The sequence below is a fragment of the Salmo trutta genome, chromosome 1 (genome assembly GCF_901001165.1).
Source record: "Salmo trutta chromosome 1, fSalTru1.1, whole genome shotgun sequence".
Classification (NCBI taxonomy): Eukaryota; Metazoa; Chordata; class Actinopteri; order Salmoniformes; family Salmonidae; genus Salmo; species Salmo trutta.
This window is the reverse complement of record NC_042957.1, coordinates 43455792-43472425: the sequence shown is the minus strand read 5'-3', so window position 1 is coordinate 43472425 and position 16634 is coordinate 43455792. Positions and strand designations below refer to the sequence as shown.

General features: G+C 44.1%; 1 protein-coding gene and 1 non-coding gene across 6 annotated transcripts in view; both read right to left on the bottom strand.

Annotated features, from left to right (window-relative positions):
- Positions 1 to 16634, bottom strand: part of LOC115196476 (sodium channel protein type 4 subunit alpha B) — a 56781-nt gene that overhangs the window by 13298 nt on the left and 26849 nt on the right. For all 5 annotated transcript variants that reach the window (XM_029757351.1, XM_029757360.1, XM_029757375.1 and 2 more), the window contains 9 exons: positions 13660 to 13723; positions 13357 to 13498; positions 12931 to 13143; positions 12410 to 12634; positions 11588 to 11708; positions 10890 to 11128; positions 10525 to 10698; positions 5236 to 5592; positions 3945 to 4421 (listed from right to left, as the gene is read on the bottom strand). In XM_029757351.1, coding sequence (XP_029613211.1) covers positions 3945 to 4421; positions 5236 to 5592; positions 10525 to 10698; positions 10890 to 11128; positions 11588 to 11708; positions 12410 to 12634; positions 12931 to 13143; positions 13357 to 13498; positions 13660 to 13723 — 2012 coding nt within the window. The remainder of the gene's footprint in view (positions 1 to 3944; positions 4422 to 5235; positions 5593 to 10524; positions 10699 to 10889; positions 11129 to 11587; positions 11709 to 12409; positions 12635 to 12930; positions 13144 to 13356; positions 13499 to 13659; positions 13724 to 16634) is intronic.
- On the bottom strand, positions 1883 to 1937 carry LOC115147798 (U7 small nuclear RNA). The gene has a single exon (XR_003866508.1). It is a non-coding gene; the product is annotated as a U7 small nuclear RNA (small nuclear RNA).

The following is a 16634-nucleotide window of genomic DNA, read 5'->3' as shown; positions in this document are numbered from 1 at the left end:
CTGTCAATGCGGTTGCATTCAGGAGATGTTAATCTATAATTCTTTGAATAACAGTTTAATATTTTATTCACGTTTTATAATGAGTATTTTTGTAAATTCACCGGCAGTTTTGGGGGAGATACATTTTCTGATGTAAAATGCTGTTTTTGGATATAAATATGAACTTGATAGAACAAGAAATGCATGTATTGTCTAACATAATGTCCTAGGAGTGTCATCTGATGAAGATCATCAAAGGTTAGTGCTGCATTTAGCTGTGGTTTTGGTTTTTGTGACATATATGCTTGCTTTGAAAATGGCTGTGTGTAATGTTTTGTCTATGTACTGTCCTAACATAATCTAGCTTTATGCTTCCGCCGTAAAGCCTCTTTGAAATCGGACCACGTGGTTGGATTAAGGAGATGTTTATCTTTCAAATGGTGTAAAATAGTTGATTGTTTGAGAAATTGAAATTATTCGATTTTTGCTGTTTTGAATTTTGCGCCATGTATCTTGTCAAGCAATCCCGTCACAGGGATCAGAACGGGAAAGGGTGGCCCCAAGAGGTTTTAACGAATGGATCACTAGTCACTTTAAACAACACCACTTTAAATAATGCCACTTTAATAATGTTTACATATCTTATATTACTCATATCATATATATATATATATATACCATATTTTATACCATCTATTGCACCTTGCCTATGCCGCTCTGCCATCGCTCATCCATATATTTATATGTACATATTCTCATTCTCCCCTTTTAGATGTGTGTGTATTAGGTAGTTCTTGGGGAATTGTTAGATTACTTGTTAGATATTACTGCACTGTCAGAACCAGAAGCACAAGCATTAAGCTACACTCGCATTAACATTTGCTAACCATGTGTATGTGACCAATAACATTTGATTTGATTTGAGCTGATCTTGCCATAATATGGAGTTGGTATTTTACCAAATAGGGCTATCTTCTGTATACCACCGCTATCTTGTCACAACACAACTGATTGGTTTAAATGCATTAAGAAGGAAAGAAATTCCACAAATTAACTTTTAACAAGGCACACCTGTTAATTGAAATGCATTCCAGGTGACTACCTCATGAAGCTGGTTGAGAGAATGCCAAAAGTGTGCAAAGCTGTCATCAAAGCTACTATGAAGAATCTCAAATCTCAAATATATTTTGATTTGTTTAACACTTTTTTGGTTACTACCATATGTGTTATTTCATAGTTTGGATGTCTTCACTACTATTCTACAATGTAGAAAAAAGTAAAAATAAAGAAAAACCCTGGAATGAGTAGGTGTGTCCAAACTTTTGACTGGTACTGTAAATAGAGCATAAATATATTTAGCTTTCATAGATTTTGATTTGTACCCCGACACAGTAAGCGTATGAGTGGTGTGAAGTGTTTCCTTTAGGAGTTTGTGTGAGTACGCAGGTAGCTGTGTGTGTCAGGTTTGCTAAACATGCTGCGCTGGTCTTCTTTCCCACGCTCCGTCTTACAGTCACATGGTCTCTCCTCTCTTTGCAACCAGACGATCAGAGATAGATAGATGTTCTCTCTGTAGCAGAGGCTGTATGTGATCTTTATGAGCTTCTATCTGGGTCTGATGGCGCTGATCCCAGTAAATTGTTTTGCAGTCTTTACTGCAGTATTCACTGTAGTGTTTTTGTGGACTAAAGTCTGCTGAAACAATACAGTGAATACTGTGGTGTATACGGTTAACTATAGTATAATTAATGTAGTTAAAGAAAACTGTAGTATATAGTATAGTAATTAATGTTGTGTTTTTGCGGATTGTAGTATACTGTAGTATTTACCGTAGTGTTTTTGATGACTGTAGTATACTGTAGTATTTACTGTAGTGTTTTACTTTTATCTTTAACATAGAAGTGAAGGCTTTCTCCTTGAGGAAACCTACTGGAGAAATACTAAAAGAGCAAATTTTCCATAACCTGTAGGTAGGTCGGCAGGACTGGTGTCTGAACGGATAGTTCAGAGCTTCTGCTCTTTTCTATAACTTATAGGGAACATAATATATGACCTATACTTGGCATGTAGGTTTCTCACTTGTCACAAATTGGGATATTGCAAATTAAATACTGTAGTATTTACAATAGTCGTGTTTTTGCGGACATTACTGGAGTATTTACTATTAGGGACGCACGGTATATCGGTGAACATATCGGAATCGGCCGATATTAGCTAAAAATGCCACCATCAGTATCGGCCGTTGTCTAGTTTAACGGCGCTGTTAAAAACCTATGTCAAAGCTACCATGCATTCCTATATAACGTAGATACATGACGTAATAACGCCACATAGAATTTGGCACTACACGTGCAACACAGCATTCCTAACCTAGCCCACACAATGTCTGCTGTGCGGATCGAGCAGTCAACAAGTCGACCAGTCATTTGAAAGAGTAAGAACGTTTCAGCGAGACAACTCAAAGGCGAAATCCATTAAAGCCAAGATAATGGAATTCATTTCCCTTGACAGTCAACCGTTCTCTGTCGTGGGTGATGTTGGCTTTCGCCGACTGGTCGAGCACCGGTACACAGTACCAAGTGCGCTATTTTTCAAATGTTGCCCTACCGGAGTTTCACAATAATAGCGTCACTGCTATTAGCTTCACGACATACATACTATGGAATAACGTTTGGGTCTTTGCGTGTCAAAACAAAATAGAGTAGCACTGTTAAAGCTGTACAAAAAAGTCTGCAAACAAGCAAACACCGGCCACGAATGATGTGTTTACAATACCGCGTTGGTAATAAAGCATCATTTGTTCGACCGCAACCTCTGGGGTAGCTAGCTTTAGCTTGGTACCTAGCTAGCACCAATAAAACCAGCCTGAAAACAATGACCAGTAGAAACTGAAGTCATTTTGATTATTCTTAGCAATTATTTAGGAATCTTTGTGAGTAAGTATTAGCTAGGTTGCCACTTGTTGTTCGCCTATTGAAATTGAACTTCCGTTCATGAAAATAAATCACTAGCCAGCTACTTAACCCTGTTGCCCGAAGCTAACATTATAAGCAGCCAGCTAGCTTCATCTGGCTAGTGAGGTTCGACCAGACCGGGTTATGTGTTGTGAAGCTAGACACAATAATGATTAATCACAGTAGTGGAATTTGCAGTTTGCCTTCAAAATAAAAGAATGTCATTGACAGTGATGCAAATGAATACAAATAGTAGAATTATGCCATACTTTTATTTTGAAGGCTAATCGCAAAGTCCACTATTGTGGCAAATCCTTATTGTGGATTTTTACTATAGTATTTGTTGGTGGATAATATTGTAGTATTTACTATAGTATTCTACAGTATACAATGTTACAACATTCTATAGTAAGTACTACACATGATCGGGGGATACTACAGTGTGTAGTACAGTATTCAATAGTATAATACATATTACTACATCATTCTATAGTAAGTACTGTAGTATTATATAGTAAACTGTAGGATTTCTTATGTGGGTAGTCTACCCTGCATGTCAGCAGCAGACAGAATTATTTTTATTGTCACCGCAGAACAAAAATACTGTAGTTTTCTTAAGTGATTTGGCCATGACTATAAGAAACCAAAGACCTCATAAAATGTACCAAAAGGAAAATGTTCTTTATCTTATCAGTATTAAAATAATGCTGATATTGAATAGAATAATACTAGTACTAGTACTGATAACAATATATGATGTGCATGTGCTTGTACATTGGTTATTTCTCTTGTCAGTATGAAGCCTTAGTCTTGATAACTCTCTATGTTGCTTGTAATGAACGCTCAAAATATAACCCACTGGGCACAGACATCAATTCAACATCTATTCCACGTTGGATCAACGTAATTTCATTGAACTGACATGGAAAAAATGTCGATTCAACCAGTGTGTGCCCAGTGGGAACAGATGTCTGTGTCATGTTTTACTCATCAATAATGCAAAGGTCTTACCTCAGTATCCTCTTTAGCATATCCATTTGCACCTTCTCCTTCTTCCTCTTCAGAGCTGTCATCCTCATCATCATCAGACTCCATTTTGGCAATAGGTACATCCAGGGTCAAATTGTCATTTGTAAGAAATCCACTTGGGTTAACATCGTCTATCCAAACGTCCAGCATTCTGAGCTCTAAATCAGCCTTTGGGTTGTCACTGGAGTTGATATTTTTCAAAGCCAAGCTGTCCTTTGGGAGGCCATCCACATCCCCATTACTGCCCTCATTACCGTCAGCCCCGTCTCCATCCTCCTCAGGCTGCTTCCCTATGATAATCCAGAACTGCTTGATGACGTAGGCCTTTGCCCAGTCGATGCCCCTGGTGATCCTGCCGGTGGCGATCTGCAGGTTGTTCATCTCCCCGTCCTCCTCTGGAGCCGCCAGGTTGTCACCGCTGAACGAGCTCAGCAGCAAGGCCAAGAAGAGGTTCAACACCTGGATGGATAGATAGAACAACTGGATTTTAGCACATAGTATTTGTTATTATTGTCCCCTATGCTCTTGAACCAGGCGTAGTGAAATTATTATTTACCAAATTATTTTCTGGTTAATATTGTCAAAAGTTTTCTAAAACTTTTTCCAGAGGTCAGTTAGACAGTAACCGTGTAACTTTACCTCTCAATAGTATCTAACAGTGGTATTAGACTAACCTCAAACGCCTGTTACATCATCTGTAGACTTAAGGCTGCCCCCTCCATGATTCCTGTAAGCCCTCTGCTATTTTCTCTATGCCACCTGCCCCAGTGGATCCCCAAACACCCCAAGGTCAGAACTGCTGGCGCATATCATGGAGCTAATAATAGCCCCTCCATTGAGTGAATGGTGTGTATCCTATTCGATGCCCCTGTTAGTCTACGGGATTCTCCTGGGAGTTCAGACAGAAAGCCCTGTTTGTCTTTGGCACATCGTTTGTTGTCAGGCTTTCGCTACCTCAACTGACATAGCTATTTCCTCTCTTCGTCCTCTGAATAACCAAAGAGGAAACACAACCAGTTTCGTTTACAGTGAACCGTCTGGTATCCATCAAAAGAATGGAGCTGGCATAATCTACTCATTATTTAACAGCAACATAAGAGCTGCATCTGTGGTATGTGCACTGTATGCATGGAGCACTCCACCGAACACTCTCCCTGATCTTTCATTGTATGTGCATTACACCTTTTGAGAAATCCATTAATTAACTAAACACCAAAATACTTCAATGCCCACCCTCCAGTGCCCACATCCCATGGTTCAATGCATCACTCACCACTAGGTTACCGATGACCATGACCATCATGAAGACGACGAGACACATGCCCTGTCCGGCCACCTCCATGCATTCCCACATGGTCTCGATCCACTCTCCGCACAGCACCCGGAAGATGATGAGAAAAGCGTGAAAGAAGTCATGCATGTGCCAGCGGGGCAGCTCGCAGTCCAAGGAGATCTTGCAGACACACTCTTTGTAGCTCTTGCCGAAGAGCTGCATGCCCACCACGGCGAAGATGAAGACGATGATGGCCAGGACCAGGGTGAGGTTACCCAGTGCGCCCACTGAATTACCGATGATCTTGATTAGCATGTTGAGTGTGGGCCAGGATTTGGCCAGCTTGAAAACACGCATCTGCCCCCAAAACAATCAGAGACATTATTAGGTTACATAGGGCTGGTTTCCTAGAAACTTGATTTTCCATTGAGAAAACTGGCCAATAATTAGGTTTGTAGAGTTAGTATCACTTGTGTCTAATGTGATGTTAATCTTGCATAGGGTTGCAAAGGGAAGGTATATTACTGGTAACTTTTAAAGTTTACCAGTAAACTTTCTTTTTTTAACGTTTTTTTAATCACATGACATCTAGTGATCTTTTTGGGTACTTCAGATTATCACAGGTGTCTGGAATTATTTATGGCCCTCTGTGTTGCTTTCACATGTAAACTATTTACTGAACAAAAATATAAACGCAACATATAGTGTTGGTCCGATGTTTCATGAGATGATATTAAAGATCCCAGAAATGTTCCATACGCACAAACAGCTTATTTCTCTCAGATTTTATGCACAAACTTGTTTACATTCCTTTTAGAGAGCGTTACTCCTTTGCCAAGATAATCCATCCACCTGGCAGGTGTGGCATATCAAGAAGCTGATTAAACAGCATGATCATTACACAGGTGCACCTTGTGCCGAGGACAATAAAAGGCCACTCTAAAATGTGCAGTTTTGTCACTGTCACGTCCTGACCAGTATAAGGGGTTATTTGTTATTGTAGTTTGGTCAGGACGTGGCAGGGGTGTGTTTGTTTTGTGTTGTCGGGGTTTTTGGGTTGTGTTCTAGGTTTTGTATTTCTATGTTCTATTTTCTAGTTTTTCTATTTCTATGTCTAGTTTATTGTTTTGACCTTCAATTGGAGGCAGCTGTTCCTCGTTGCCTCTAATTGAAGGTCCTATTTAGTAGGGGTGTTTTTCATGGGGGTTTTGTGGGTAGTTGTTTCGTGTATGCCTTACAGGACTGTTTGTCGTCGTTGTTTTTGTATACGTGTGTTTTGTTTTGTTTTTCCTTCTTTCTGCCAATAAAAAAGAAGATGAGTGTACAGACTCCCGCTGCATTTTGGTCCACTTTATACGACGGCCGTGACAGAACTACCCACCACCAACGGACCAAGCAGCGGAGGAAGGAGCAGCAGCAGGAGTTTTGGACTTGGGAGCAGATACTAGCGGGAGAAGGACCATGGAGGAAGGCTGGAGAGGACAGAGAACGCTATGCTGGGACACGGTTGGCAAGGAAGCCTGAGAGGCACCCCCAATAAATGTTTTGGGGGGGCACACGGGTAGTTTGGCTGGGCCAAGGGTGAGCCCTAAACCAACTCCCCGTGTTTATTATGGGGAGCGTGTGGAGTGGAGAGCGCCGGTGTATGCGGAAGTGCGCACGATCTCGCCCATGCACACACACAGTCCAGTGCGAGCGATCCCAGCCCCTCGCACGTGCCATGCTAGAGTGGGCATCCAGCCTGGAAGGAGGATGCCTGTGCAGCACATCTGGCCACCAGTGCGCCTCCTAGGCCCAGGCTACCCTACACCTGCTCTACGCATGGCAGCCATCAGGCCTCTTCACAGCCCAGTTCGCCCTGTGCCAGCACTCCGCTCGTGCAGGGCTACTATTACCATCCAGCCAGGACGGGTTGTGCAGGAGGTGCGCTCCAGACCTCCAGTGCCAACTCATGGCCCGGTGTATCCAGTTCCTGCTCCTCACACTAACCTTGAGGTGCGTGTCTCTAGTCTGGCGCCTCCAAAGCCAGAACCACGCACCAGGCCTCCAGTGCATCAGCCCAGTCTAGTACGTCCTGTTCCCGCTCCTCGCACTAGCCTTGGGGTGCGTGTCTCCAGTCTGGTACCTCCAGTACCATCCCCACGCACCAGGCCTCCAGTGCGTCAGCCTAGTCCAGCTCGTCCTGCTCCTGCTCCTCGCACTAGCCCTGTGGTGCGTGTCCCTAGTCTGGCGCCTCCTAAGCCAGCCCCACGCATCAGGCCTTCACTGCGCAGTCCCTGTCCAGAGTGTCCGGCAACAGTGCCTTGTCCAGAGTGTCCGGCAACAGTGCCCCGTCCAGAGTGTCCGGCAACAGTGCCCCGTCCAGAGTGTCCGGCAACAGTGCCCCGTCCAGAGTGTCCGGCAACAATGCCCCGTCCAGAGCTTCCGGCGATAGTGCCCCGTCTAGAGATGGCCCACAGTCCGGAGCCAGCAGACGGCCCACAGTCCGGAGCCGACAGAGACGGCCCACAGTCCGGAGCCGACAGAGACGGCCCACAGTCCGGAGCCGACAGAGACGGCCCACAGTCCGGAGCCGACAGAGACGGCCCACAGTCCGGAGCCGACAGAGACGGCCCACAGTCCGGAACCGACAGAGACGGCCCACAGTCCGGAACCGACAGAGACGGCCCACAGTCCGGAACCGACAGAGACGGCCCACAGTCCGGAACCGGCGCAGCCAGAGTCGCCCTCCAGTCCGGAACCGGAGCAGCCAGAGTCGCCCTCCAGTCCGGAGCTCCCAGAGTCGCCCTCCAGTCCGGAGCTCCCAGAGTCGCCCTCCAGTCCGAGGTCTCCAGCAACGCGCATCAGCCCGAGGTCTCCAGCGATGCACATCAGCCCGAGGTCTTCAGCGATGCGCCATAGCCCAGAGACTTCGGGAGGGGTAAAATATAATAAGCATTTAGCGGGGGTGGACAGGTTAGGTTGGGGAGTAAGGCTGGAGCCTGAGCCACCTCCGTAGTAGGAGGTTGAGGAGGGGGGGTGTAGCACAAGAACCGTCGGTGACAGTGGCCACCCTCCCTTCCCTCCCTTTAGTTAGGTTTATTTTTTGTTTTGGGGTTTATTTTTTTAGTGTTTATTTTTGTGTGAGGTGCTTCCAGGGTCTGCACCTTGGGGGGGGGGGGTACTGTCACGTCCTGACCAGTAAAAGAGGTTTTTTGTTATTGTAGTTTGGTCAGGACGTGGCAGGGGTGTGTTTGTTTTGTGTTGTCTGGGTTTTTGTGTTGTGTTCTAGGTTTTGTATTTCTATGTTCTATTTTCTAGTTTTTCTCTTTCTATGTCTAGTTTATTGTTTTGACCTTCAATTGGAGGCAGCTGTTCCTCATTGACTCTAATTGAAGGTCCTATTTAGTAGGGGTGTTTTTTCTATGGGATTTGTGGGTAGTTGTTTCCTGTTTAGTGTTTGTTGCACCTGACGAGACTGTTTTCGTCGTTCTTTTTGTTCAGTGTTCATTTATTTTAATAAAGAAGATAATGAGCATTCACATTCCCGCTGCATTTTGGTCCAATTCATACGACGCCCGTGACAGTCACACAACACAACGTCACAGATGTCTCAAGTTTTGACGGAGCATGCGATTGGCATGCTGACTGCAGGAAAGTCCACCAGAGCTGTTGCCAGAGAATTTCTCTACCATAAACCACCTCCGATGTCGTTTTAGAGAATTTGGCAGTACGTCCAACCAGCCTCACAACTGCAGACTACGTATAACCATGCCACCTCCACATCCGGCTTCTTCATCTGCGATATGGTCTGTGACCAGCCACCTGAAGAGCTGATGAAACTGAGGAGTAATTCTGTCTGTAATAAAGCCCTTTTGTGGGTAAAAATTTATTCTGATTGGCTGGGCCTGGCTTCCCAGCGGGTAGGTGTCACGACTTCCGCCGAAGTCGGTCCCTCTCCTTGTTCGGGCGGTGTTCGGCGGTCGACGTCACCGACCTTCTAGCCATCACTGATCCATTTTTCATTTTCCATTGATTTTGTCTTGTCTTCCTTCACACCTGGTTCCAATCCCATCAATTACATGTTGTGTATTTAACCCTCTGTTTCCCCTCATGTCCTTGTCGGAGATTGTTTGATTGTATGTTTGTGTATTATGTGTTGGTGCGCGATGGGTTTTGTACCCACTTTTTATTATTTTGTATTTTGGTTTGGAGTTTTGTGAAGCACTGATTAAACAACTCCGTTTATACCAAGTTCGATTCTCCTGCGCCTGACTTCCCTGCCACCAACACGCACCCATTACAGTAGGCCTATGCCCTTCCAGGCCCACCCATGACTGCGCCACTGCCCAGACAATGTGAAATCCATAGATTAGGGCCTAATTCATTTATTTAAATTAACTGATTTCCTTATATGAACTGTAATTCAGTAAAATGGTTGAAATTGTTGCATTTATATATATATATTATTTTTCTTACTGAATATTTAAAACATGCAATATACCTGCAGTGAAGCCTCTCAACAACTACATCACATTAGTAATCTAGCAGACTCACATCCAGAGCGACACACAGAAGCATCCAGGGTCAACTCCCTGCTCAAGGGCACGTCGACAGAACTCCCAAAAGGTCAAAAACAGGGACCCGAACCAGCGAGCCATCAGCCACCAGCCCAAGCTCCCCAACCGCAAGGTCACCAGCCCGTTTATATATTTTTTGGTATATATAAAATAATAAATAAGATACTTTTATTATAAAAAAGGTAATGACAAAGCTGCAAAACATTATCCTAAATATAAACCATCAACTTAGTGACGTATGTTTACAAAAGATTTTCACACCTATTTATTTGACTATGTCAATACATAGTGTCTTTATTGTAAATGTTGTAGCGTCAAACTGATGTGAAAAAAAGTCAATAGTTGGAAGAGTTGCAGAGTTGATAAAAAATAATGCCATTGTTTATTTGACGCTTCTTTCATTAATTAGGCTATTTTCTATTCAACCATATAGTCTATCCACTAGAAATTCATGGACAGTATGGACACAGATATACAAAATGAGTAATATGAATACATAATATATATAGTATTCAGGTATAAATGACCAAAGTTACCACAGATTGCCATAGATGACCTGCTAATTACCCAAATTACAGAAGATTCCGGTAACTTTGGTAAATTACCCAGTAGTTTGCAACCCTACTCTTGCAACTATTTTATGAAAATGCTTTGATCTATCGGGATCCATTCTCACTGCACAGTTACACTGAGAGAGTGTGTTCTAAACTTTGGGTGGAGTTACTCTCACCAGACGGAAGGAACGGAGCACGGACAGACCCTCGACGTTGGCCAGCCCCAGCTCCACCAGGCTCATTGTCACAATGATGCTGTCGAAGATGTTCCACCCGACCTGGAAGTAGTAGTACGGATCCATGGCGATAAGCTTCAGCACCATCTCTGCTGTGAAGATTCCTGTGAAGACCTGTACAAGATATGAGAGAGGGGGGGTCTAGTGAATTATGTTGAAAACTGTGCCATGTGTAGATATGCAGATTCTGCACTGTAACCCTGCATTTTTAACATGATCAATTTGAGAGAGAGATTTCTAAGGTATCCTTATCATGGCTTCAGAAGAGGTGAAGTGGAAGAGCATCATTAAGGAAGGTAACTCACCAAGTTCCCCACACTCAGCACTTCTTCAAACTCTGGTGTCATGGGGTAGTGCTCCATGGCCATGAACATGGTGTTGAGTACAATGCAGATGGTGATACCCAAATCCACGAATGGGTCCATCACTATGAAGTACATCCATTTCTTGAAAGTCACCCAGGGCACACAGCAGTTCCATTTCAGGAATATGTCTGAACACTTGTACCAGCAAGGCGGACAAGGTCTCAGTTCCTCCTCCAAATCTGTTGGAATGAGGGTAAAGGAGGAGGCTGTTAGTTATTTTGTACACAACCCTTCACGATAAGGATTTTTTATGGGTTCATGATTTGTTTTCAACCTTTATTTATTGTTTGCAGCAACTAAAGTTCAAAAATATTATTAAGGTCTATGTAGGTCTTGAAAAGTATTACTTATCTTGAGCACCTAAAGTTAAAACGTGTAAGGCCTTGGGTTGTAGGTCTTATAGCTAAAGAAGCTGACACAATGCGCCATCAGTGCATTAGATGGGAAACTTTGATGATGAAACTCTGCATAACTCATAAAATAATATAAAAGAAGCCATTGCTCTAATACAGTAGCCAATTGGAACACAGGTATTGGTGGATATCACAGTCCTATACATCACATTCCAGTCACACACAAGGATTCCTTAGGACATTTCATTTCTCGTATACAGATCCATTGCGATTTGTGACAGTTACCGTCCATGGCATCTTGGCTGTAAACACTGGATGAACTGGGTGTCTTCTTCTGCAGGCCTACTACTTCCAGCTGGTCGTTACTCCCCTTCAGACCACTGGCCCTCTTCAACACAACAGCAGACTGTAGAACAAAGAGAAACAAGACACACTTAACCATCAGGCGCATAGCAACACACTTAAAAATATATCTATATTTTACCCCCTTTTTTTCTCCCCAATTTCGATCTTGTCTCATCGCTGCAACTCCTCAACGGGCTTGGGAGGCGAAGGTCGCGTCATGCGTCCTCCGAAACATGACCCGCCAAACCACGCTTCTTAACACTCGCCCGCTTAACCCGGAAGCCAGCCGCACCAATGTGTCGGAGGAAACACCATTCACCTGACCACCGAGGTCAGCCTGCAGGCGCCCGGCCCACCCCAAGGAGTCGTGCAATGAGCCAAGAAAGTCCCCCCGGCCAAACCCTCCCCTAACCCGGACGACGCTGGGCCAATTGTGCGCCGCCCTATGGGACTCCCGATCATGGCCGGTTGTGATACAGCCCGGGATCGAACACGATACAGTGCCTTAGACACTACTGCGCCACTCGGGAGGCCAGCAACCCACTTTTTCAGAGCCAAACTGAGCCTAACCAAACCAAGCTGTACTGAGTTGGTTACGCATTCATTGGTTATGCATTCATCATTGTTCCTAAAACCGTCCTGAAAAGGAAAATGTGAATAAACAATATCCGAGCCAGCACAGTTTGGTTCAGGTCGGCACATTAGTGTGAAAAAGGTAATAACATCAAGAGCACAGCAACCCATCTGAGCCATGCAGCTCACCTCCTGGTCTGCCAGGACCTTGTTGGCGTTGGCACTGATCATGAGGCCTCCATTGGAGTCCTTTATAGCCTCGCTATAAAGGCTGGAGGATGTACACGCCTCATCATCAGCAACCTCTTGATCTGCCTTTTCACCTTTCTCTTTCTTAGACGTTCTACTGGACAGTGACTTCTGACTGCCAGCAATTTCAGCGTGTTCATGGTGTTCATGATGCCTGTCATGTCTCTGTCAGTCAAATAATCAGTCAATCATTGACCAGAATCAAACAAACCAAGGACGAGAACAACCAACATGAGCAATAATCTGCAAATTAACACTTAGTATGATTACTAGGTATTTTTTGTATTCATCAAGTTCGTTAGACATTTGAATCTAGAGTTGAATCGACTAACGAAATCTTACTCTATCAACGATCATCTGATCAAAGAGTGCAATTTATTGTTTGTTGATTGGATTTATATATAGGAACTTTTCTTCCCAGATGCTCAAAGCACTTTACATACATAGTAAGTTGTTCACACCTCTTTGACCTCTGCTTCTCTCCTTTCCTTCAGTTGCACCATGATCATGGCATACTCCTCCTCCTTCTCCTTGGCCTCGGCCATGGTGGCTTCGTTCTGCTCAGCATACGCCATGGCCACCACAGCCAGGATCAGGTTGATCAGGTAGAACGAGCCCAGGAAGATCACCACCACAAAGAAAATCATATAGGTTTTCCCTGCTGAGCGAAGAGTCTATGGGTAAGGGGGGGGGAAACGGCCAGTTAACTCACCATGAAACCGAGTGAGTACTCTTTCCGTATCAATATCCCTGATGACACATAAGATTGCAATCTCTCAAATTCAATCCTGGTCTACCGGCTGATGTTACAGATGTAAATTTCAGGAAATGTCAGAAGCAAATACATCTCTATGTCGTTGTCATCGAAGCACATGATGTATACGCACCAGCTGGAATAGATTTTCCCAGAAGTCCTGTGTCATGAGCCGAAATAGGGCAAGGTAGGCCCATCCAAAACTGTCGTAGCTTGTGTATCCATAGTTGGGATTCCCTCCGGCCTTCATACACGTGTATCCTTCAGGGCAATTTCTGTCAAAATGCCAATGAAGTGGCACAACAAATTGAATGGGACTTATGATCTTCAGCATTCAAAGATATGTTATATTTTAATTATGTTAAAATACTTTACACCATATATTGCTTTATCAACAGAGACAAGGCAAGATTATCTGATATCCCAAAAAACCTACCCAGCATCAGAAGCGTTTCCACAAAGAAGAGGGTCTAACATTCCAGGAAGGAAGTAATGGTTCACTGGAGTAAAACAGAGAAGGGACCTCCATTAGAGAGTGCATCAAGTTGATATACAGTGCATTCGGAAAGTATTCAGCCTCTTTGACTTTTTCCACATTTTGTTACCTTACAGCCTTATTCTATAATTGATTCAATTGTTTTTTCCCCATAAATCTACACACAATATCCCATAACGACTAAGCAAAAACAGGTTTTTAGATTTTTTTGCTAATTTATTTTAAAAAATATATCACATTTACATACAGTGGGGGAAAAAAGTATTTGATCCCCTGCTGATTTTGTACGTTTACCCACTTACAAAGAAATGATCAGTCTATAATTTTAATGGTAGGTTTATTTGAACAGTGAGAGACAGAATAACAACAAAAAAATCCAGAAAAACGCGTGTCAAAAATTTTATAAAATTATTTGCATTTTAATGAGGGAAATAAGTATTTGACCCCTCTGCAAAACATGACTTAGTACTTTGGTGACAAAACCCTTGTTGGCAATCACAGAGGTCAGACATTTCTTGTAGTTGGCCACCAGGTTTGCACACATCTCAGGAGGGATTTTGTCCCACTCCTCTTTGCAGATCTTCTCCAAGTCATTAAGGTTTCGAGGCTGACGTTTGGCAACTCGAACCTTCAGCTCCCTCCACAGATTTTCCATGGGATTAAGGTCTGGAGACAGGCTACTCCAGGACCTTAATGTGCTTCTTCTTGAGCCACTCCTTTGTTGCCTTGGCTGTGTGTTTTGGGTCATTGTCATGCTGGAATACCCATCCACGACCCATTTTCAATGCCCTGGCTGAGGGAAGGAGGTTCTCACCCAAGATTTGACAGTACATGGCCCCGTCAAATGATGCGGTGAAGTTGTCCTGTCCCCTTAGCAGAAAAACACCCCCAAAGCATAATGTTTCCACCTCCATGTTTGACGGTGGAGATGGTGTTCTTGGGGTCATAGGCAGCATTCCTCCTCCTCCAAACACGGCGAGTTGAGTTGATGCCAAAGAGCTCCATTTTGGTCTCATCTGACCACAACACTTTCACCAGTTGTCCTCTGAATCATTCAGATGTTCATTGGCAAACTTTAGACGGGCATGTATATGTATTCTTGAGCAGGGGGACCTTGTGGGCGCTGCAGGATTTCAGTCCTACACGGCGTAGTATGTTACCAATTGTTTTCTTGGTGACTATGGTCCCAGCTGCCTTGAGATCATTGACAAGATCCTCCCATGTAGTTCTGGGCTGATTCCTCACCGTTCTCATGATCATTGTAACTCCACGAGGTGAGATCTTGCATGGAGCCCCAGGCCGAGGGATATTGACAGTTCTTTTGTGTTTCTTCCATTTGCGAATAATCGCATCAAATGTTGTCACCTTCTCACCAAGCTGCTTGGCGATGGTCTTGTAGCCCATTCCAGCCTTGTGTAGGTCTACAATCTTGTCCCTGACATCCTTGGAGAGCTCTTTGGTCTTGGCCATGATGGAGAGCTTGGAATCTGATTGATTGATTGCTTCCGTGGACAGGTGTCTTTTTTACACTCCCTTTAAGAGTGTGCTCCTAATCTCAGCTCGTTACCTGTATAAAAGACACCTGGGAGCCAGAAATCTTTCTTATTGAGAGGGGGTCAAATACTTATTTCCCTCATTAAAATGCAAATCAATTTATAACATTTCTGGAATGCGTTTTTCTGGATATTTTTGTTGTTATTCTGTCTCTCACTGTTCAAATAAACCTACCATTAACATTATAGATTGATCCTTTCTTTATCAGTGGGCAAACGTACAAAATCAGCAGGGGATCAAAAACTTTTTTCCCCCACTGTAAGTATTCAGACCCTTTACTTTGATGAAGCCCCTTTACCAGCCACTTTACCAGCAATCACAGCCCTGAGTCTACTTGGGTATGACGCTACAAGCCGGGCACACCTGTATTTGGGGAGTTTCTCCCATTCTTCTCTGCAGATCCTCTCAAGCTCTGTCAGGTTGGATGGGCAGCGTTAATCCACAGCTATTTTCCGATCTCTCCAGAGATGTTCGATCGGGTTCAAGTCTGGGCTCAGGCTGGGCTCAGAGACTAGTCCCGAAGTAACTCCTGCGTTGTCTTGGCTGTGTGCTTAGGGTCGTTGTCCTGTTGGAAGATGAACATTCGCCCCAGTCTAAGGTTCTGAGCACTCTGGAGCAGGTTTTCATCAAGGATCTCTCTGTACTTTGCTCAGTTCATCTTTGCCTCGATTCTGACTAGTCTCCCAGTCCCTGCCGCTGAAAAACACCCCCACAGCATGATGCAGGTTTCCTCCAGACATGACACTTGGCATTCAGGCCAAAGAGTTTAATCTTGGTTTCATTAGACCAGAGAATCTTGTTTCTCATGGTCTGACAGTCTTTAGCTGCCCTTTGGCAAACTCCAAGCGGGCTGTCATGTGTCTTCTACTGAGGAGTAGCTTCCGTCTGGCTACTCTAGCATAAAGGCCTGATTGGTGGAGTGCTGCAGAGCTGGTTGTCCTTCTTGAAGGTTCTCCCATCTCCACATAGGAACTCTGGAGCTCTGTCAGAGTGATCATCGGGTTCTGGTCACCTCCCTGACCAAAGCTCTTCTCCCCCGATTGCTAAGTTTGGCTGGGCGGCCAGCTCTAGCAAGAGTCTTGGTGATTCCAAACTTCTTCCATTTAAGAATGATGGAGGCCACTGTGTTCTTGGGGACCTTCAATACTGCATAAAGGTTTTGGTGCCCTACCCCAGATCTGTGCCTCGACACAATCCTGTCTCGGAGCTCTACGGACAATGCCTTCGACCTCATGGCTTGTTTTTGCTCTAACATGCACTGTCAACTGTGGGACCTTATATAGACAGGTGTGTGCCTTTCCAAATCATGTAATCATGTAATCAAATCATCAGAGCAGCTCACAGATCACTGCACCTGTACA